Here is a 23,580-nt window from a genome sequence, read left to right on the forward strand (position 1 = left end):
TTAAATCACGTTTCGTGAATGTCAACAAGTGAAGTGATTGGCCAAAATGGAAATAAACAATTCCATTTATCACTAAATATGAAGTGTTGAATATGGAACCTTAACACCAAATAACAAATGTTAAGTATGAAGGTTACGGATTGGTGTTTGTTAAGTGAAATAAGATCATTAATATAACATAAGGTTTCCTGGTAAAGACATGGTTTTTGACAGGACCCGATCCAAATTCCGCTTTGGAATTTGATCCGGATCCTGTGCGTGTCTGACACCTGGCGGATGTCGGGCACAAATGACCTGTTTGCCCTTCTATACAAAGCACGATAAAATAACAAGGTTGACTGCTACTGAAAAATAGGCAGAGTTTCCCTTGTAACTAGCTCAATACCAAAATATTTACACCTGCCAAACAAGTATATATATGTACAACCAACTGCCAGCATACATATATATACATTCCAACAGTTCAGTTCTAAGTCTAGGGCAAAAACATCAAAGCAGTTACGAAGAATTTTCAAAGGAGTCAATCCTTTTACAAAACAAAAGTCCTCCATCAAAGGAAAGGCGCGGAAGATGGAAAACGGCCCGGTGGTGGATTCCTGTGCAAATCTACTGCTTGGGGGCGCAAAACATTAAAAAGGGTGAGTGGACCCAAAAATAAAGTTTAGAAAATAGTATATGAACATACTAACCCCACTGTAAAAACAGTTATACAAACTAATTTATTCTCTTTATTTCTGAATTCAATGCACTCATATAATTATACATGTATATAAGCCAAGCATACTCATGGTCAACATTAATTTCTTAAGGCATTCAAAACAGTTTAAAACTACCACCTAGGTGTACCTTTTATTTCCGTCAATTCCTTATATCCGTCAATTCCTTGCATCACCGTGAGTGACACATACTCGCAGGTCTCAGTGACATAAGGTCAATCCGAGCCACAACTCGCAGGATTCAGGGGATCGTAGTCCACCTGATCCGCATTACCCGCTCCACACGAGTTCGAGTACCAAAGAACTCGTAGGGCAACTGTCAAGCATGCTGACTAAACCAAAGGTAACCAATATAATCCGAAGGCAACATTTAATCTCTGGGTACACGGTGATTTAGGAAAATATAACATTTATGTAACCTTTCAAATTCTGCTGCCATTTATCTAATAATTAACTAGAATTTCTTTTCCTATATCCTTTAAAGGAGATTTTTCTCGGCAGTATGCAAAATAAAATATTCAAAAGCATAGAATAGCTTATAACTGAAATTGAACTGCTTAAAATTCATTTATAAAAACAAAGAGTTCACTCACTGGTAGTCCGAGCTCGCTGGACCTCTTGAAGGTCCCTCCTGCAGGCCAACTGGTGCCCAGGTGCCTGATTCAATGACCAAAATATTCTATTAATACATATAGAATTAATTTAAAAACCCTTACCTCCAGCTCCTAGAAGTACGTGTGTCAAATTAAGTTATTCCTATGCCCATAAAAGCTTTCCTTCCAGTTTAGCAGTATCTTGGGACTCAAAAAGCGTTAAAGTCCCAAAAAGTCAATTCGGGACCCCGTGGGTCCATGACCTCACAATATGATCCGGAAGCCGCTAGAAGGTCCAATATATCTAGGACACATGTCCCAAGGGTTTGGTCTCGATCGGACGGTCGGATTGGTCACGATTGTACAATCGCATAATTTCTAAACCATAACCCTAGGGCTCGCGATTTCGGAGTATCCGGGATCCGATTCACGATCCGTCGAATCCTACACGATTATGAAATTGTCTAGAGTAACATAGCTAAAACTGATTACGATCCAACGGCTCAACAGTATTGAACCCGAAAATCGCACAATATGTAAAATCCGTTCGAGGCTCAAACGGTATCCAAATTGAGATCCGCGAATTCCTATGCTGTCGTGACAACCTAAGGATCTCATCAAGACACAGTACCACTTCACTACCCCTGCCCAGGCTCCGCCGCATGGGCCGGCAGCGCTGGGTGTCTAAAGCGATTATGCATCGCTGGAAAATCTCAAAACCACAGCTCCAAACTCCTACCCTAGGTATAACACCCTATTTGGAGCCACTTTTGTTCTTGGACCTACCCCAAAAACTGACCGGAAGTGGCCGAACTCGGAGGCCGAAAATCGGCTGAATTTCCAATTCGAAAAATCAAGTACCTACGGTAAGAACTGATTGAATCCTACCCAACAGGCAGCTAGAACAGCCCTAGAGGTTCAAAATCCATACCTGGCTTGTCCGATTTGGTGGCCGGACGATGGAGAACGACGGCCGTGAAGTTTCGGTCACACCCGCTCGGATTTCTGCAATTTCCGGCTGCTGGAGTGGTTGACGGCGACGGAGACCGGGTGGGATGAGAAGAGGAAGAGGTGGCGGTTTGAACAAGACTGGTCTCGTGGCCGGTGGTGCTCCGTGGTGGCGACGGCGCCACAAACTTCGATCGGGAGGGGGGAAGAATTCGCGACGAGAGAGAGAGAGAGAGAGAGAGAGAGAGAGAGAGAGAGAGAGAGAGAGAAACTGAGAGAGAAGAAAGAGAAGTGAGGTTTTGTAAAAAAAAAAAAAAATCTGATTTTTTAAATTACCGTTTTGCCCCTCATTGTATTTTGACCGTATTTTCTTCATTAAAGCTCCGATTTGAGCCCACTTCATGTCTACAAACTCGCTTCGTCGTACTCTACGCAACGGTGTGTGTGAAATTGTCAAATTCCTTCTTGGTCAAAACGTCAACTTTTCTTTAATAAATTATTCCAAGGGCAAAATTGTCTTTTCTTCTGAATAAATTACTAATTAAATATTAATTAAGGTTTGGGTTATTACAGTTTTAGTCTCCCATCCCATTTCTATAAGTGCATTTTTTATTTTAACGCGAAACTTATAGCATGTGTTAAATGCATATTTATTAAGACTGTATGGTACATGGAAATCCTCAAAGCTCATGAAATATTTGAGATATATCGGATGAAGTGATCTCTTGAAGGATATAAAGTACCACAATATTCTTAATTAAGAGTGAACACTAAGAGTGTGAGTATTTTGAATTCAAATTTGATATTGTTGTAACATATTCTAACTATTAGATTAGTTGTTGATGCTCCTAAAGAGTTCAATCATTTGAAAAGTGAAAAGCAGGTCGAATAGTGTGATAAACAATAATGTATGAAGACAATGTTTGCTTGTATTGCTCAAATCAGAGAAGGGTTCATTAAGGGTGACATAGTTTCATAAAAAAGCCAAGAGATTGGAGTTAAACAGATTCGTTCGCAAGATAATCCGCCAAACCTTTTTACCAATCTTTTTCTGAAGCCTAAATTCCAGAAGTTAATGAAAATCAGGAGGAGCATCCTAATTCTACTACATACAGGACATATACGCGTTGTACTCTTTTTCCCTTCGATTAGATTTTTGTCCCACTGGATTTTTCCTAGCAAGGTTTTGACGGGGTAACATAAGCGTATCCAAATCTATGGGTTTTTCCTAGTATGGTGGACATCCAAGGTGGAGTGTTATAAATCTATGGAATGTGGATGACCACTATAACATCCATTACCTCGGCCCTTGATTACTTTGTAACCAATGCCCTTATTATTGTAATTTGTAGCTATAAATTGTGGGTTAAATACCTCTATTGTAAGCCTATAAATAGGCGCTTATCAAATATGAATAAGATAAGTTGATACAAGTTCATAGAACAAATTCTCTGTCTTTCTCTTCATCTTATTGTTCTCTACAATTTCCCCTAGTTTTATAACAATATCAATTTTTTAGGCTAAATCAAGTGGATATATATTATTATTACAGAGCTATTTAGATATATAATCATTCTTAGCACTAGTTGTAAGAACCCAAAACAAAATATCTAAAAAGAAAGAAAATATCTAAAAAGTAAAGAAAATATCTTTTAGCGAAATGACCAAATTGCCCTCGCATTATTTTAAAAGGGGAAAATTTGACTTTTTGATCGAGAAAGAATTTGGGAATTCCGCCTACACCATTGCGTAGAGCGCGGCGAAAGGAGTTCGTAGACACGAAGTAGACCCGAATCGGAGCCGTAACGAAGAAGTTATGGTCTAAAAACCACGAGGGGCAAAATGGTAATTTGGCCAAAAAGTCAGATTTTTATACCCTCTCTCTCTCCCCCGTCAGCTCTCTCTCTCTCCTCCCGATTACACAGCCGCCTCGACCTTCCCTCCTTCCAGTCGCTCCCGCCGCCACCACCGTACGAACCGATCTCCGGCACCGGTGCCAATCGAAAGCCAGCTCGCCCGCCGTCCTTCCCCGACCAGCACCAGCCGCGGGGGCGCCGGAGCCTGGCCGGAATCGGCCATTGTTGCCGTCGGTCGTGTTCGAACTTTCAGTTCGAATATCTCCCTCATTTCTTCACCAAATCTTTCGAGTGAGGTATGGATCTTCACCTATTTTTCATGCTCTAACTGATGGTAGGCTGGGCTTTGATCGATTTTATCTCTAGATCACTCGATTTTCGACTTGAAGTTTGGCCGAAACTTTGGCCCTTCGAAACTACTGTTTCCGGCCACTTTTTGGGGGTAGTCCAAGAACAAAAGTGACTCCAAATGGGGTGTTTTACCTAGGGTAGGAGTTTGGAGTCTCGGTTCCACGATTTTTCGGCACACCCGAATCGCTTTGGACACCCGACCTGCCCCGCGCGTGTGGCAGCGCGTGGGCCAGGGTGGTGGCATGGCTCTGGCCAGTTTTGAGGTCCTCGTGTCGTCACGAGCGTGTGGGATTTCGCGGATCTCAATTCGGAGTCCGTTTGAGCCCCGAACGGATTTTCCATATCGCGCGATCCGTGGGTGCAGTGTCGTTAAATAGTCGGATCGCGCTGAATTTCGGATATGTTGGTCTACGTGACTTCAGGATCGCGTAGGATTCGACGGATTGCGAATCGGAGTCCCGGATACTCCGGAATCGCGAACCCTGGGGCTAGGGTTAGAGTTTTAAGCGATAATGCGATTTTGGCAAATCCGACCGTCCGTTTCGGGCCAAATTCGCAGAACATGGTTCCCGTCCTATGAGAAACTTTCCGGGAAGTCTAGATTGGCCATCGGAGATCGTGGACCCCACGGGTCCCGGGTCGGCCGATCTGACAGTTATCGCTTAGCTGAGTATCGTACCTCCCAAGAATTGGTCCAACTGTCTGGAAAAGCTAATGTGGGTATAGGAGTAAATTGAGTTGAAAAGCACGTATTTTTAGGAGCCGAGGGCAGGGTGTTTAGTTGAATTTCGTTTTTATTCAGCAGTTTATTAATTTAATCTTTCGGGATAATCAGGCACCAGGAGCTCGGCAGAAGTGTAAAGGAGACCTTCGAGAGGTCGAAGTAGCTCGGACCATCTGTGAGTGGACATTCTTTCATAAATCAGATTTCATGGATGATTTAATGTGATTTTATATAAATAAGTTTATAAGTGATTTTAATTTGATTATATATAAATGAGTTTTGATAAATGAGTTTATTCGAATAAATTTCCTTATTTGATTTTGAGTAAGCTTTATTATGGTTACGAACACGATTATTACAGTAATAGTTCTATAAGTCGGTGCTGCTTCTTTACCAGTTATAGAAACAGAGTTTGCATTTCGAATCAGTTGAGACCGCAGCACGACTTAAGTTTTACAGTTACTCTTCAGATAGTTTTTTTTTAAAAAAGGAATTTATTTTAAAACCACCTCGTACCCGTTTTCTTTGGTGATTACCCAGAGTTGGACCGATGTCTACGGACATCCAGTCTGATTATAGTTCAGTCAGTGCACTTGACTTTGCCTCACGAGTTTCGGGGACGCTCGGACCGTGAGTGCCAGGATTTGCGGCTCGGCAGACTTGGTGTCCCGAGACCTGCCAGGATTGCGGCTCGGCTGACTCTGTGTCCCCGAGACCTGCCAGGATTGCGGATCAGGCTGACTACGGTCCCCTGCATCCTGCCAGAGCGACTCGAGCTGACTTGGTGTCACCGAGGAATCTGCCGGCGGGACAGGCTGATCATAGTCTCCTGATTTCGCCAGTTTGCGGCTCGGGTAGCCTGTGTGACGCCCGAGACCTGCCAGGGAATTGACGGAAATGACAGGGGTACAACTTGGTGGTATTTTCAAAGGATTTTGAGTTACTTTTATTCAAGTATGATTTTCAGTTATTTTAAATCAGCTTTTCTGATTTTTCAAGCATATATACCTTTGTATTTGTTCAGTTATGCAATGTTTGAGTACAGAGTTCTTATACACGTTTGATTTCAGCAGTTTTATGAAAGCTTTGATTTCAGTGGTTTTGTATGAAATTTTCGAACTTGAATATGACTGATATAGAATGCCTTGAGTTGAATATGCTTGGCGCAGAAAGTACGTATTCAGTTTATTTAGCTAAATTTCTTTTTATAATGGGGAATATTATGTTTATGAAAATTGTTTTGAAGAACATTATTGTTGTCCACTCACATTTGCAAACTGTTTTTCGCCCTAGGCCATAGAGGTACGCGGGATCCACCACCGGGCCAGTCAGAGCTTCTGCACCGCCAAGTAAGGTAGAGCTGTAGAAAATCCTTTAAACCTTGAGAACTTGATAATATGCTCTGATATCCAGTTGGAAATTTGGAGATTTGAATTGAATTGATTACTGGAAACATTCTGACTGTTGGGTGAAATATTTGAGATGGTTTGACAGGTGAAAATTTTGGGATTGGTCAAAATACAGAGGAGACTCTGCCGAATTTTCGGCAGAAGTCTAAGGAAAATTTAAAGCGAAATTGAAGTAAGAAGGATAAAAAGGTCAATTGTGCCCGACAATTGCCAGATGTCGGACACGCACAGGACTTGGCTCGAGTTCCAAAGTGGAAATTGGGTCGGGTCCTGTCACTAGTGATAAAAATAAACCCTACACCATTTAATTTCTGTGAACAAACCCAAAAAATGACAGCTGACCGTACTTTGATGCCATGTTCAGTGTTTTTTTTTAATGTTGTGTGTTTTATTCCAAAAGAAAACACACACACACACACACACACACAATATTAAAAAAAAGGCACAACATAAAAAAATTAAAAAATTAAAAATTAAAACACTGAACATGCAACTTAAGTTGGAGCCGACACAAGATAATTAAAAAAGAAAACACAAGATAATTAAAACACAAAAGGAGGGCATCAAATACACAAGATAATTAAAACACATAAAAAAACACACAACTTAAGCTTGAGTCGACATGTGGCAGCTCAACAAATAAAGCCACCAGCGCAGGCCCCAATCTCTTTTTTAAAGTTACTATTAGAATTTTATAAAAAAAAAGAAGAAAAAGAAATTTGAATTGCAATGGACAAAGCCACCAACATGGGCCCCAGATCGAGCCCCAGTGTCTTTTCTAATGCACATAGGCTGTGCCATCTGTTAGTAGGCTCCATTGAATAGTTTTGGGTCCAAGCAATACTTGAACTGGTATTTAAGTCCAAGTTTGGGTTTTTCTAAATTTTGGCCCCTTCATTTTCTTGGGTTGGGATAAGTTTTGGGCAATAATTTGGGATATTTTAGGTTTAGCGCCTTAGGTTGGAGATGGCCTAAGTGGAACATACTGCAATCAAGGGCCGCAAAGCAATTTGTTCCTTCACTCTAGTTCTTAGTCAATTAGAGGTCGATTAGTCCCTATATTTTGAGTTATTTTTCGTTATCGTTTATGTAGGTTTATCTCTAGCAATTTTAGCTTGTAACTTTTTTAATCGCAGTTTGATTAGCTAATCTATTGATTTTCAAGACGAAAATTCGAGGCGGATGTCTCATGTACGAAGATCATATGTTGCCACAAATTTCCATCTTGAAAATTAACAATATAATATTGCTGAAGAATATAAAGTCCCACATCAGAAACTTGAATAAATAAAATACAACATATAATGAATAGTTCCACTACTAATATCAACGAGACCTTTTGTGATAAAACCCCACACCTACTGGGCTTTGTTGGTGGTTAAGTTGGGGACAATATCGGTGTTGCTAATAGTGGACCGTTGGCCCGTCTCTCTGAAATTTAACAAACATTTTTGAATAAAAATTAAAAACTTGAGAAATCAAACCTATGAAGATGTAGGGATAAATGTTCTAAACTTAACTAGTTGAACTATAATTCATTTACAAATGCCATGTTTTTAAACACAAATGATTGTCTAAACTATAAGGGATAGTGGAAGGTTCATACACATACACTAATAAAGTGTCATATGAGTTTGAACTTGAGACTACTTCTCTGCAACTCAGGACTTTTTCTATTGGATTAGACAAATGTGCATGATGGAGATATATATTCTTTGTCAACTTTCTAGTTAATTAAAGACAAGAAATTAGATACTAAACTTCATGGCTGTGGTGGACTTTAGCGCTTTATTACTTGGGAAATAGCTCTAAATGCTACCCTTTTTATAATTTTAACTAAAAATACCACCTCTCCCCAAATTTTTTGCAACTATCACCTATAAATATATATTTATTGTCCACTTATTGCACACATATCACTTTTGCTGAAATTTTATTTTCTCTCTATCGCGCCTCTCACTCTCTCTATTGCGCCTCTCATTCTCTTTGTCGCTCAGCTCTCTTTGTCTCCATCGCTCAGGTCTCACTCTCTCTTCTCTATTTCGCCGTAGAGGGAAGCTCTCAGTCTCTCTTGCGCAGCTCTCTCTTGTGTAGCTCTCTCTCTCTGACATAGCGGTCTTCCTCTTCCATCGTTCACTTGCAAAAGGTACCGTTCATTGTCAATTTGAATTGGTTTAGGGGTTTCTCTGAAGTTGGTTTAGGGTGTATGGGTTTCTATGAAATTGGTTTAGGTTTTAGGGGTTTCTCTGAAATTGGTTTAGGGTTTATGGGTTTCTATGAAATTGGTTTAGGGGTTTCTCTGAAATTGGTTTATGGTTTATGGGTTTCTACGAAATTGGTTTAGGGGTTTGTCTGAAATTGGTTTAGGGTTTAGGGGTTTCTCTGAAATTGTCTTATTATGATGATTCCTTGTTTGAAACAGTGAAGGAGTTTGGTCTTTGTTCTTTGTTTGAAACTGCTGTTGTTTTGTTGTTGTTATTGATGTTGTATTGTTGTTGAATTGCCATTTTAATGGTGTTTTATTGGCATTGTAGTGCTGTTGTATTGCTAGTTTATTATGGTTTTATTTCCATTCCATTGTGGTTTTAATGGTTCTGGCGATTTACGTAATTAGATTCTGTGTTTGTTTGTTGTTTTGTTTCATCCAAAGAAGGAAAATTGTAGGTGTTTATTTATAGTCTCTACATTAGCCACATGAATCTTTATAGTTTGTTTTGCAGTTGCAGTAGCTTTTGTTTGTAATTTAATATTAACTAGTATTTATTTTCCTATTTGAATGGAAATTAATAGAGTTCATTGGACAATGGTGTCCTTTGTCAATTTTTAGAAAGAGGTATCAAAGCACCTGTTTATTCAATGAAAGCATTAGTTGGTTTTTTATATTGGGACATACTCTTTTGAAAAGGGTTCTTTAGTATCTATAAATACAGTAGTGTTCTTGTAATTAAAATAAGGAAATTGATTCAGTCAATGTTTATCTATTTGAATACAGAGAGGGTTTCCTACATAATCTGGTTCAAAGAGTCCTTGTGTAGGGCATAATTCGTCTTAAGGTCAGAGTGTCCAACACTTACCTTGACTCAATTATTCAAGTTCTTCTAATCCATATTATGTGATTTTTGATTGTGTATGTTTGTAAGCATGCGTTAATTTTGAAGCATGAATTGAATGATTATTTCTGAATTTGTTTGTGACTAAGTGGGGAAGGATTGATGCTGTTGGGCTAGTTCTTTTAGCCTTTGCTCTGAAACCGTGTATGAAGTTCATCCTTGGGGCATGAAATCACTTTGACAGTTGGGTGGTGTTTGGTTTGTGGATGGAATGTAATCCAGATTTAGTAAAATGGAATGTAGATAAGAGTGGAGTATGGAGAGAGTTTGAGAGTAGATAAGAAACTGAAATTGGGTAAAAACTACAATTGGTATTATTTCACATTTCGGGGGATTGACAGTTGATGGGAATGGCCATTTCATTCCACAGTTTTTTCTGTCACGGGACATTGGTGAACATACATGCATTGCATATTAGGTTCTATTGCCCCTATATTGTATAGTTATCACTGATATATCTCATGCCTATTGCCTTCATATGCCTCCGTATTGTGTGTTTATTGTGTATATTTCAACGGCCTGAAATTATATGTATAATGTTGGTGTGCAGGGGAATATGGTTTCTAAAGTAAAATTGATGAAAAGTTCCAGGGAAAGGCATTGTCCCTTTCCCATACAAAGACCGCGATCAGTACAATTAAGGAGAAATTGAGTTCGCAACAGTTACGAAGGTTCGAAGACAGTTATTTTTGTCATCTATTACTCATTGAGGACCTTAAGTGGACTGCACAAATTGTCCACGGCTTGTTGTTGAGGAAAGCTGATCTGAAGACAGTTTCCCAAGTCAACGGGATAAAATTCATCGTTGGCAATAAGGTGATACAATTCATGGTGCATCAATTTTGCGTCATCACAGGGCTAAGGTTTAGAAACCTTCCTTTCATTCTGATTGCAACTAATAAGAACTGCTCATTGAAAAAGAAGTACTTTTGCAACGATAAAACTGTCACCCTTTCGGAACTAGAAAAAGCCTTCATCTACTGCGCTGATGAGGAGGATGCATTGAAGCTTGGATTTCTATATTTTGTTGTTTTTGTGCTGTTGGGTAGTTAAAAATATTTCAATATTGACATGCAGTATTTGAAATTGGCGGAAGACCTTGAAGAGTTTCTAAAGTATCCATGGGGTGCAGTTTCATATGCGAAGACAAATGCCTCACTTTTAAGGGAACTTGTGCAGATTACTAGCGAGTAAAAGTGCCCCAAAAAGCTACAAAAAATAAAAAATAAAAAATAAAGCAAATACAACGCCTAGTGGTAAACCAAGAGAGTACCACATCAAAGGTTTTGGCTTTGCACTTCATGTGAGCAAATTTTCATTAATGTATAAGTTCAATTTCATTTGTTTACAGTGATTGACATTTTATTCTACTGTTTAGATTTGGGCTTTTGAGGTCTTTCCAGCGTTGGCTGCACTGTATTTTGTCGTGCACGAAGAGAATGGCCATATCCCTCGTATACTACAGTTGAGGAGCAACACTTCGGCTTGTTTTCACTAGCTAATGAGCCAGTATTAAAAAACTGTGAGGTTAGTTATGTTTGTAATGATAATGTTATGCATATGAAAATATAATAAGTTTACTGATATTTATTTTGTATGTGTAAATTGCAGGTTGATGTGCAACTTCTTCGCCTAAGTGTAATTGACAAACAACAGCCCTATTAGACTTGGGGTGACAGTGTTGACAACAGTGAAGAAATTGTGGAATTGTTTGCCAATGAGGCCGAAGAAAAAACTAGCACTTCTGTTGAACAAAAAGATGATGAATTTGACTAAACTGCTACCCTTCCGTCATCTTCTAAGATAAGCATGACCTTTTTGCAATATATACAACATAATAAACTTAATGGCACTACTATAGAATCAGTATATAGTAAATATATAGACAATACAATAGCAAAACAGTAGCTGTATTTGGGTTATATTTTGTAAGTATTATAACAGTTGCATTATAATTGAATGCAGGGTAAAATGCCGTCCACAAAGTTACGCACTTTGAAGCGTGAGTTTCAAATCACAAAGGATGAATTGGCAAAGGTAGCCAATTCAAATCGAGCGCTTCAAAAGAGAGTGCATGACTTGGAAAAAATGGTACGGAAGGAGTCGTTGAAACATGAGAAGGAGTGTAAAAAAAATAAAAAGTGTGTGGAGGATTTTGGCAAGACCCTCGCTTCAATCGAACACTCTTTTAAGCTGGAGATAGAGCAGTTGAAAAAATAAAATGGTGGGTTGAATGAACGTGGGGAAGGACATGACGAAGTCGGTAGTCCTGATATAAATGAAGAAGGCGACAATGACATGTCGCCGTAACATGAATACATTACTCCGACTACAGAAATGGCAGAAATGGAAGCACAAGTCCCCGGTGATGGAGCAGAAGCTTGCGTAGCCATGGAAGTCCAAGAGGCAGAAATGGGTGGTTCATTTCCTCACATACAAGTGCAGCAAGAAGCTGAGCAGCCAGAATCTGAGAAGCTTCCTACTCCGGAAGATGTGGACTGGTGTGGAGTAATCTGCAAAAAATTGTTATCTCTGTTAGAGGATTGGAAAAAGAGCGACATTATGCCATCGAGAGGTCAGATGAATCTTCCCATCATACCCAATGTTATTGTGGCTGGTGATGACGAATGTAGTGCCACTGTTGAAAAAGAAGACATGAAAGGTAAAGGGTGCAGAAAGAAGCGACTGGCCCAGACATTATTGAGTCCATTTACCGATCCTTCGAGGAAGAAGAGGACGATGACTGTTTCGGATGCGGACGCAACCTCGCCATGTTTTGATCCAACTAAACCCTTGCCCATTCAAGATGTCAAGGGAGTAATAGAGTTTTGCACTGCCTGGAAAAACGATATAAGGTTAGGATTTTTTACCTTGGAAATCCAATATTCATGTTATTGTAGTATGCAGTGATGTACCAATAAGAAAATGTAGCTACCTTTAATATACATGTCTGTATTTGTCATATTTTACAATGTGACAATTATTAAATGATTACAAAATTCACCATTGGAAGTTTGCCTATTGTAGTGCGGAGGTGCAGCTGGAATCATGTTCAGCGGGCCCAGAGTTTTTTTACAAACTTATAGATGATACCAAATGGATTAGCTCGAGGGTAAGAATTTGAACTCTACTTCACTAGGATAATTCAATTGTTTTCTCACCTTTGTTATGTGTACATTTGTATGAAATTGTGGTCATATTATTTACTTCAACTTCTAGCACCTTGACATGGAGACGTTTCTCATCCGGAAAAGGCAACTCTGTCATCCTATGGTATTTGGAACTGACTGGCCAACTGCAGATTATCGTTTACAGGTAAACATGTGAACATGTTACATTCACTGCTTCAGTTGCATTGGTTCATCATTATGCCTTAAATTCTATGTTTGCAGTAATTTCTAGAGCCAGTCAAAGCGCCTGCAAAGAAACAAGGATCGAAGAAAGCAGCTGCTCCAAACACCGTTGACCTTCCACCCAGCTACGTAAACAATGATACATCACTTTGTGCACAGTACATGGCAACATGGGTATGGGCAAGCTTGGACCAAAGTCCAAAAGGTGTATTTTCTGTATAATCTTCAAGGGTCCCATAGGTGGCAATAGAAATTGACTTCGTGAGACATACTAAGACTATGTATGACTCCTATATTGCTTTTACCTCAACTTCCAAGCTGGTCAAATATCTGCAACCTATTAGCGATACTCTGGCACGGGTGTTGCATGATATGGGCTTTTATGAAGCTTTTGAGGTTGAACAGGTTAAGCAAAAGGGGATGAAGATGTCCACATTTACGTCATTCACAGTTTGCAGCATTGGAGATGTGCCACAACAACGTAATTGGAAACTTGGGAAATTGAGAAATTGGAAAATTGGAAAATTAGAAATTGGAAATCGGAAAATTGGAAACGAATTCAATTGGCAGAAATGGGAAATAAGAAAATTACCGTATTGGACAATTTGATTTTGTTGGTCAATTAGGCAAATTAGGCAAATTCTTTAAATTATGAAATGGGAAAATTGCAAAATACAAATATTGAAAAATTGTAATATACAGCCAATTGGGTAATAACCCCCGGCCAATAACTCCCGCCAATTACTCCCCCCAATCCCTTCCGCCAATTACTCACTAATTTACTCCATCTCATTAATACCTGCCTATATTAAACTTCAACCCAGCTGTATGAAGAGAAACCTTGCATCACATTAGTTCCTGCTTGCAGCCATTACCTTCCCCACCTATTTCACTCACATCGCATTAAGTCCCACTTTTCTCCAATTAAGTCCTAGACCAGCCCACGGTAAATATCCAAAACCATGGACCCTAACATCACACCAAACCCAACGCTTTCAATTACTGAAGGAAGGGAGAATAAAACACCAACCAAGTCAGCCAATTCACTGACTGCAGACTTGGTCCATGGCCGGTAGCAATGTCAAGGCAATACCATGTTTTGGAAAAATCTCAATGCAGATATAGTTTCAAAAATTTTGGAGGGCCAAGCAAGGTAGGGTGTCATAAAAAAGCGCACAATTCGCTCTCGTTATCATGTCCGCATGCATCTCCTACATATAAAGGGTATGAAAGTAAAAATCAAAAATTGCCCCTACCACTGCAGTAATGGTATTCAAGGAATCTGGCGAAATGGCCCAGTTGAAGCAACAACAAGTGGAAACTGGATTCGAACTGTTTCGCAAGTTTGCAAAAATAGTAGATCCAGAAGGAAATTGGGACAACATCATTGTGGGCGGGATCATGAATTTCGTGGGTCGCAGTCGCTGCAATTGAAGAGTATGCAACTCCGAATGTGTCAACAGCAAGAAACTTGTGACACTTTAATATGACTTCGGACATTGTAAAATGTAGTGGAAACAACCTGTAAAATGGAACTATAGGGTGGCCTCTTTTTGTATTATGTAACTATGGGTGGCCTCTTGTTGTATTATGTAAGTTTCAAAATTAGATTTAATGGAATTATGATGCCTCTGTTTGTATTTGTGCATATACAGTTTCCTTTATCCGTGTCCAGTTCAAACAATTATAGCAACAATAACTCCACAATACACATGCGTAAAATGGCAATATGATATCAATAAGAGCACCATAGAGTTACAACAAAAGCACAACAGAGTTACAATACGATCCTATTGCAATAGGTACTGCATCAGACTTTGTGTTTTTTTTATTATTTGGTCCCCAAAAAAATAAAACAAAATAAAACAAAATAAATAAAAAAATTGGAAAATTGATGAAATATACATCCTTTAAAAGACATATGGCCTATATTACACACCTTCAATATGGATTCTATATATACAATTCATGCCTTGCACCACCATCACATCCCCCCCCCCCCCAAAAAAAAAAATTACAGAAACATGACACCACAAAACCTCATGCTCCTTCCTCTTTCAACCCCAAAATTATCCATCGGATGCCCAATACTAAATGGCTGCTTGGGGGTGGGATACCCTGCAACTCCATAACATATATAATTGGCAAGGGAGAGCGGTTCAGGGAAGACGCAACTTTGTCTCCAACTAACGGTAATAGCTCGGCTCCCACCCTCACATGGCTAAACAGGGGGCTCCTCCCTCTACATATTCACAGAATTCAGCTTCTCATTTCGTCGATTGCAACAACTAGCCAACCTTTATCATGCATCATATCCCAACTTAATATGGTTGGAGTCATTGGAAGACATATATGTTCATGGCGTTCATGATGCTCAACAACTCATCCATGTCCTTTGAGACATACAAGCATTTATTGCCATTGATCACACATGGTTGCCTGTGAAACTCATTGTCATTGATTCCATTGCTGCATTGTTCCGATCACAGTATGAGACAACACCGGCAGATTTGAAACGGTGGTATGAAATGTTTTTCAAGATATCTGGAACATTGAATGCTTTAGCAAATAAGTTTGGGGTGGCGGTGGTTGTCACCAACCAAGTGGTGGATTTTATTGGGCCAAATAATGGAGTGAATGAGGTGAGGTTGGGAAACTTGGAGTGCTTGCACACATCAGGCAGACGGGTGAGTCCAGCTTTAGGATTGGCTTGGGCACATTGCATAAATTCAAAGGTGTTCTTGGCAAGACATGAGGAATCTGTTGGGGTTAACAGTTGTAATACTCCTTCAGCAACTATATCCAGTCAAACACATAAGACATTTCACCTTGTATTTGCAACACATTTGCCCCATGCATCGGCTGAATTTGTAATCAGAAAAGAAGGTGTAGTAGGAGTATCACGGTAACTGTGTAATAATGGCATTCTAAGAACTTTAATGTTGTGGATCCATTTGGAGTTACATTCCAGGCCCTTTAATTTCGTACTCACAGTTTACATTGCAATAGTAATACCAGTACAATAAAAGTACAATATAATGACAATGTGAAGGCAATAAAATTACAATACGATAGCGATACTGTGAATATAAATAGGGAACACACTGTGCTGTATAGCAATACAACCCAAATTATGCAAATTTAACAAAATTGACATTCAACATAACACCAAACCCACCACAAATAAAATTAAATTTGACATTACCTGACAAAGCAACACAAATCATATTGTCAAAGATACATTACACAGTGGAATATTATATTACAAGTGATTTTATTGTGGCCTGTGGAACTGCACCTTGAGCACTTTCTTGTAATGGTGCCCTCTCCTTGCGGGGGAGTTCTTAGCTTCTTCCGTCTGCTTGGCATGACCTTTGCCATGGGAGGCAGCACAACTCGACTTCAAACATCTTCAGGAATAACCCACATTCCGTGAGGCTATACTGGGTAGATGCTATCTGAATAAGCATCCAACCAGGTATTCTGAGTGTCATACCAAGAAGCCTTGGAGTATACATTTAGTTTCAAGAAGAGGCAAACTGCAACTACATGCTTGCAAGGTAGCTGCTCAAGCTGAAACTTTCTACAACTACAACTGTTGTTCGTCAAATCTACGAGGCCGTCAATATCACCGTCCAAAACATTAAACTTTACGTTATTTAGTTTAACAACATTCATCCTTGCAGCATCATCCAACCTATTCCTCAACTTCTTCTCGCCAAAATTAGGGCACAATGTTGTTGTGTAATTCAAAGCCAACTCACGACGTTTGGTGAACCATTTCACAAGGAGATTAATAATTTCCCCTATCAAATGAACCATTGGCAGCATCCTTGCAAACCCAAGGACTAAGTTTATTAACTCTGCAATATTTGTTGTCATTACATTGTAGCGGCGTCCATCCATGTGAGCTCTAGACCACTTATGTAACTCTGCCTGTTCAAGATATTGAGCAACATGTTCCTTTCTCTTGATCTTGCGAAAATGACAATCAAATTCAGCAATTGAATAAGATTTCGCAGCTTACTCAAAGTGCATCAGTATTTGATCACGCTTTTCAACTTGCAAGTGCGTTTCATGTTCCCCTTGCGCTGTTGGGAAAACTTTGTTCCACAAATTCTCTATGCTAACATTGCGATCAGAAATGGTAACAAGATTGGGATACTCACCAATGGCTTCATGAAGTTTAGTGAAAAACCAATGCCATGATGCATCCGTCTCCAAATCACCGATCCCAAAAGTAAGAGGATATATATTTTGATTACCATCGAATGTATTTGCTACAAACATAACACCTTTGTACTTAGATTTTAAATGAACGACATCCACGGCTATCCTTGGGCGCATGGAAGAACGAAACCCTCTAATACATGCGTCAATTGCCATAAATAAATACACAAAGTGATTGTTCTCTTTAGTTTGGATGTGTGTTTTTGTGCCGGGATTCATACGCTCCAATTCATAGCAATAGGCTGGAAGGATATAATAAGCCTCCTCGGCTGATCCTTTAATGGACAATATAACTCCCTTGCTTTCCAAGATTTCGAATAATGGATGGTCAAACCAAAGTTGTGTTTCACATATCTCATTATGTCACTTGGTGTGTATATTGTCCGAGAATCCTTCAACTTACTTTTAAATAAAGTGGCTACAAGTGTTGTGGTTGCTTGACGATGGTTGTCTTTTACGAACCTCAAATCACATTCATGGACAACTGTACACCTCACAATCATGAAGTTGTATTTTCCAATTCTCGATGCTCGGACCCGCCATGGGCATAGACGTTGACAACAAACCACAAGCAACCTCTTAGTGCCAGAGAATTACACTTTAAATTCAAAGTGGCCTCTCAATGCCGTCAACCGTAACTCGGTTTCGGATGATTCGATGAAGGGATGACCACCCTAATAAATAATAAGAATATGCCGCTTTTTTTTTAAAGACCAAATTTGATTTTTCATTTTTAAAAAGGAACGTGTTGTTAAAAACGGCGTCGTTTGCTACTTCTTTTTTAGTTTTTTTCCTACAGCAACGCCATATCGGGCATCTTCTTCCCCAAAACACCGAATTACCTGAAACCAAATTGAAGTCTGCTCCAGCGACCCAACCTCAATCTTTGTATCTCTTTTTTCTTTGGCATTCCGAATAGCTCTAGCTCAGCTCAGCTTCTAATTGTAAGTAAGCTCGTTCCTGTATTTCATCTCTCTTTCTTGTTTTTTTTTTTTTTTGTTTGTGTGTACTGCAGAAGTATACTTATATCTATTGTTTTGAATCCAGAAAAATAAGAATATTAATAGAATTTTCGCTTGTTAGTTATTATGTTTGTGCTATCTGAAAACAAGACAATAATTGAGTAATGAAAATAGTTGGTGCAAATTGCAGTGCCCTTTTCAGTATTTGACTCCCAAATAGATTGTTGTTCTTGCGATTCTTTATTTTGGTGCTGCAGGGATACAGGCTTTAATACTGAAGTTTCCTGAAGGCCTCTCTGTGTCTTTAATTCCTGCCCAGAAAGGAAAATACCAAGTACCAAAACAAGACCCAAAATACCGGAGCATAGTCCTCACTTAGAATCTAATTAAGATTGGATATGAAAGCACAAGGTGGTTTCTCAGTTTCACTGTCTGATTGCTTAATTATTAATAAGATTTTTCTTGTCATTCTTTACTGAATGATGACTCTACATTGTACAAAACGCAAACCCAAGTGGAGTGGAATAAGTTTCAAATCATTTTACACTTTGGCTGCACTGAGGATACTTTTGTTCTTTACCCTAAACATTAAAACAACCAAAAGAAATAGTTTCTCTACTCATAAATTTTGTGAGATCTGTCGGTGCGGATCTTAAAGAAGCGAAAGGAATGAAAATAAAAATAAAAATACAAGATGCCTTCTTGCCATGTTGGGGTGAAAATAACTGACTCCAAATGTTCATATGGAAATGTAGGTGTGGGTGTGAATAAAGAGATAAAGAGATACCTGAAACAGGAAAACACAGAGTCATTGTTACGGATCCATCTCCCCCAGAAAATTGTCATACATCCATCAAGGTTAGTGTGGAGTTGAGTGATGAGAACATGTGGCGAAATCTATCAGGGAACCTAGAAACAGAAATTAAGTTAAGGTATAGGACTGACGTTTGGCCTTTTCCACTGCTCTTTATTGTAGCAACTAAGAAGCATACCAAGCTGATGAAGAAGCAGCTGAAAATAAGAGTGGAATAAAATGGCTAATGCTTTGCATGTATCAAAAACTGCAAAATATTAGGGTAAAAAATAACTTTAATGTCAATAGATTATTTTTAATAGTTTGTCGTATTTATTATTCATTGTCTATGTTCCATTCCATATTCTTGGACAGGTTGAAACAAATAGAGCAAAATACACCCATGAGATTTAATGTAACTGAGGACAGATTTTGTTTTTGCTCGACATTTGGATTGTAATGGATACCGGCATTACTGAAAGGACATCTCCTGCCCAAGCCAAATGGAGAAAAGTGGCCTACGGAGGGATGCAACCTGGGTTCGATGACAATCACACTGATGAATCTTTTCTTGAAGAAATGGTCACAAATGCCAATGTGGGCAAAAGGGACATGCTAAAAGTGATGCAAGATTCAGTTTCCATCGCCCAATATCTGTGCATTGTAGCTCTCATTGGTTTGGTTTGGATATACACCCTCAAATCAACTCTTAATGAAAATTCCCTTTTGCTTCTTGATGTCACCCTTCTTGGATTGGGTTTTCTTATTCTCCTCCTCACTCAAGAAATGTTTTCCCTCAATCTTCTCTTCCATTACTTCCTCAATATTTCTTTCTTTACCACGGGCTTATATCTTCTGGCTCCCATTTATCAAACTCTTACAAGATCAATTAGCTCAGACTCCATCTGGGCAGTAACAGTTTCACTCCTTGTGCTTCATCTTTTCCTCCATGACTACTTTGGATCCACCATAAGAACCCTAGGGGCTGCAAACAATCCAACATTGACAAGTTGCATCTCTTTAAATGCTTCTGTTGTGGCCTCAGTTTTTATTGCTTCACGCCTTCCATCGAGTCAGCTTGTGTTTGCCATGATGCTCTTCTCCTTGCAAGTTTTCCTTTTTGCTCCATTGGTTACTTACTGTATCAGGAAGTATTCCTTCCGTCTGCACCTTTGGTGTTCTTTTGGTCTGATGATTGCGACCTTGGCTTTGGTTTATACCCTGCACTTTTTTCTTTTTGTCGTGTTTTTAGGGTTGTTGGTTTTTGTAACTGTGGTCTGCCCATACTGGCTTATACGAATGCAAGAATACAAATTTGAGATAAATGGCCCTTGGGATGAGGCTAAGCTTTGTTTTGATATAATAGATTGAGATTTTAATGGCCATTTGACTGTTCGTTGTAATATTTGGAATGTCAATGAAGAAAATTCATTGTTGTATGAACTTTTATCTTCTGTATTTTAATCACCAGCAATATGCAGCCTGCCAGTTCATGATGGATGGATGGATTTCATAGGATTCATGTTCTTTTTTTCTTTCAGGAGATTAAAGTTGGCATATCTTATGTTTATGTTAATAGGAAGAGGCAATACATTATCCTCACACGACAATTACATGCACTTTCTAGGACTCTATTTTGATAAGTAACAGCTGAAAATATTTACTTGGAAATTAGCGGCTTTACCCTCAGCTCGCCTACTACTTTTGGAAAAATGCCCTCTTTTTTAAAATCTTGGTTAAATGACCTCTATAAAAACTCCCTGTAGGCCACATATCACCTTTTTTTGCGCCTTGACTTGCATCTCATCTAATGTTGAGGATGTACCTTTATTGCATCGGACTTGTTAAAAATTTCTTGTAACAAATTTCAGTTTTAGAGTCATTATAGAGGCTAATAACTTATTTGAGTAATCTCCCAATGTCTTTGATCTTTGTGGATTTGTTCTTGCATTTCCTTTTGGATTTCTGTAATGGCATATATGAACTTGTTATTTCTTGATTGATCATGCATTATGATTAGATCATAGTTAGCAAAGTGTTTATTGTTGTGGTGAGAAATTGACACAATGGTATGTATATTGCAATTCTATTGCTTTTATTGTTGTATTATTGATGTTTCGTTGTTGTTTCATCATTGGGGGTTTATCCACTGTTTTTTTTAGTCGAAACCACTGGTTTATTGGTAGCTTGACATGTGTTAACAAAGCGATATTTCCTTATGGTTAGATATGGAGACAATTGGCATTCTGGTTTGCTACAATGGAAAATGGGTAACTTTAAAGAAGATGTACACATACGAAGGGGGTGACTCAAAAGGCATAATAGTGTCCCGAACCATCACATTTGTTGAGATTTTGGACTGGGTGCATAAGATTAGTAATACAAACATCAGAGAAGACAAGTTTTGTTTAAAGTTCTCAGTTCCGGTATCCTCGAATGAGTGTAAACACATCAAGATTGATGACAATAATGATATTCTATTTTTTATTAAGTACAATTGTGATGTATTGCCTGCAAAAGTAGTTCTTTTACTGGTGAGCATAGAAGATAGAGGAGTGAAAAATCTTGTAGGTGACAGTATGCATATTACGATGGATAGTAGTCGGATGACCCCTTCTTCAGTTGCCATAATCGAAAGTAATGAAGTAATTGGGAATACTACAAATGTTGGTCATGTGTCAAGTGATGTTGGGACAAAATATTTAGACATGATTGATTTTACATATGTGGAGGAGATGCATGGTGGTGATATTGGTACATAAATTAATCAAGCGCAAATGGGTGAACAAAACATGGAAAATTTGGGTACTGTGAATGATGAAGCAAAAGATTTTGACATAGGGTATTCACAAAGTAATTGGGATTCGAAATTGGAAGTTGGTCAAATTTTCTCTAGTAAGGAAGCTTTGGTCAGCAAGTTACAGTTGGCAGCATTGAGAGGCCACTTTGAATTTAAGGTGCAGCATTCTTGCAAGATGGGATTGGTTGTGGTTTGTTGTCAAAGTCCATGCCCATGGCGGCTTCGGGCATCTAGGTATGTTGAAAATAACTTCATGATTGCTAATGAGAGATGTGAAACACAACTTTGGTGTCACCATTGATTATTGGATAACTTGGAAATCGAGAGAATTAGCTCTAATGTCCATTAGAGGTTCTGCAGAGGAGTCATATTATCTCCTTCCCACTTATTGTTACGAATTGGAGTGTGTGAATTCCGGCACAAAGACACACATCCACACCAATGAAAACAATCACTTTATGTTTTTTTTTATTTAAATTTTATGGCTGTTGGCAAATGTATTAGAGGGTTTGTCACCAATGCATTCGATGGTAATCGCAATATATATCCTCTTGCTTTTGGGATTGGAGATTTGGAGACGGATGTATCATGGCATTGGTTTTTCAGTAAACTTCATGAAGTCATTGGTGAGTGTCCCAATCTTGTGATTGTTTCTGATCAGAATGTTAGTATAGAGAACATGTGGAACAAAGTTTTCCCAATAGTGCAACATGGCATTTGTGTTTATCACATGAAGGAGAACATGAAATGCACTTGCAAGTTGAAAAAATGTGATAAAATGCTGCTATAATTTGAACATGCTGCAAAATCTTATACTATTGTTGAATTTGATCGTCATTTTCGCCTAATCAAGTGAAATGAAGAGATTGCTAAATATCTTGAAAGTGTAGGATAAATGGTCAAGAGCTCACATGGATGGACACCGATACAATGTAATGACAACAAATATTGGTGAGTCAATCAACTCGGTCCTTCAATTTGCAAGAATGCTGCCAGTGGTGCAGTTGATAGATGAATCATCAATCTGCTTATAAAATGGTTCAGCAAACGTCGCGAGTTGGCTTTGAAATGCACATCAACATTGTGCCCCCCGAATTTGGCGACAAGAAGCTAAGAAATAGGTTGGAAGATGCTTCACGGATGAATGTTGTGAAACTCAGTCACGTAGAGTGTAATGTTGTGGATGGTGATGTGGACAACCTCGTACATTTGACGAACAACACTTGTAGTTGTAGGAAGTTTCAACTTGAGCAGCTCTCTTGCAAGCGCGTAGTTGCAGTTTGTCTCTTCTTGAAACTAAATATATACTCCAAGTGTTCTCGGTATTACACCAAAAAACATGGTTGGATGCTTATTCTGAATCTATCTACTTGGTACAACCTCAAGAGATGTGGGTGATTCCTGAAGATGTCCAAAGTCAAGTTGTGCTACCTCCAATTGCAAAATTCATGTTAGGGCGATCGAAGAATCAAAGAATTTCTTCGCAAGGAGGGAGCACCGTTAGAAGAAAGTGCTCAAGAAGAAGGTGCTCAATGTGTGGTGACATGGGCCACAATAAAAGCACTTGTAAAGAGCATGTTCCACTTGCTAATGTATCTTAGACATTTTGCTTTCACGTTTTCATGTATCTTAGACTGTCAATTGTTGTATTGCTATTGCCTTGGTTACTGTGTTATTGTCGAATTCTGTCAAATTTGGATAGTTGGGGATGTATTGCGTTTCTATTGCCTGTTTA

At 38.9% G+C, this 23,580-nt stretch overlaps 2 protein-coding genes across 6 annotated transcripts; one reads left to right on the forward strand and one right to left on the reverse strand.

Annotated features, from left to right (window-relative positions):
- Positions 1 to 16,498: 16,498 nt before the first annotated feature.
- On the reverse strand, positions 16,499 to 17,407 carry LOC117634022. Its single transcript, XM_034367920.1, has 2 exons — positions 17,123 to 17,407; positions 16,499 to 17,035 (listed from the first exon to the last, which is right to left on the reverse strand). Exons 1-2 carry the CDS (start codon positions 17,405 to 17,407, stop codon positions 16,499 to 16,501), a joined length of 822 nt encoding a protein of 273 aa, XP_034223811.1.
- Positions 17,408 to 18,107: 700 nt separating this feature from the next.
- LOC117633558 (phosphatidylinositol N-acetylglucosaminyltransferase subunit C-like) lies at positions 18,108 to 20,488 on the forward strand. 5 transcript variants are annotated; one of them, XM_034367199.1, is made up of 5 exons: positions 18,108 to 18,234; positions 18,473 to 18,663; positions 19,008 to 19,110; positions 19,229 to 19,328; positions 19,421 to 20,488. In XM_034367199.1, the coding sequence occupies exon 5, from the start codon at positions 19,505 to 19,507 to the stop codon at positions 20,414 to 20,416; it is 912 nt and encodes a 303-aa protein (XP_034223090.1). In that variant the 5' UTR covers positions 18,108 to 18,234; positions 18,473 to 18,663; positions 19,008 to 19,110; positions 19,229 to 19,328; positions 19,421 to 19,504; the 3' UTR covers positions 20,417 to 20,488. The 5 variants fall into 5 exon arrangements, with proteins under 5 accessions (XP_034223090.1, XP_034223092.1, XP_034223091.1 ...); XM_034367201.1 differs by having other exon boundaries at positions 18,510 to 18,663; XM_034367200.1 differs by lacking the exon at positions 19,229 to 19,328.
- The last annotated feature ends 3,092 nt before the right edge of the window (positions 20,489 to 23,580 follow it).

The sequence above is a fragment of the Prunus dulcis genome, chromosome 7, assembly GCF_902201215.1.
Source record: "Prunus dulcis chromosome 7, ALMONDv2, whole genome shotgun sequence".
NCBI lineage: Eukaryota > Viridiplantae > Streptophyta > Magnoliopsida > Rosales > Rosaceae > Prunus > Prunus dulcis.

Excerpts from the sequence above, each read along its gene's own strand:
- LOC117633558 (XM_034367199.1), top strand. The coding sequence starts at position 19,505 with ATGGATACCGGCATTACTGAAAGGACATCTCCTGCCCAAGCCAAATGG.
- LOC117634022 (XM_034367920.1), bottom strand. The coding sequence starts at position 17,407 with ATGCGCCCAAGGATAGCCGTGGATGTCGTTCATTTAAAATCTAAGTAC. Across the intron at positions 17,036-17,122 it reads AACATGAAACGCACTTGCAA|ATCAAGAGAAAGGAACATGT; the intron begins GTTGAAAAGCGT and ends CATTTTCGCAAG.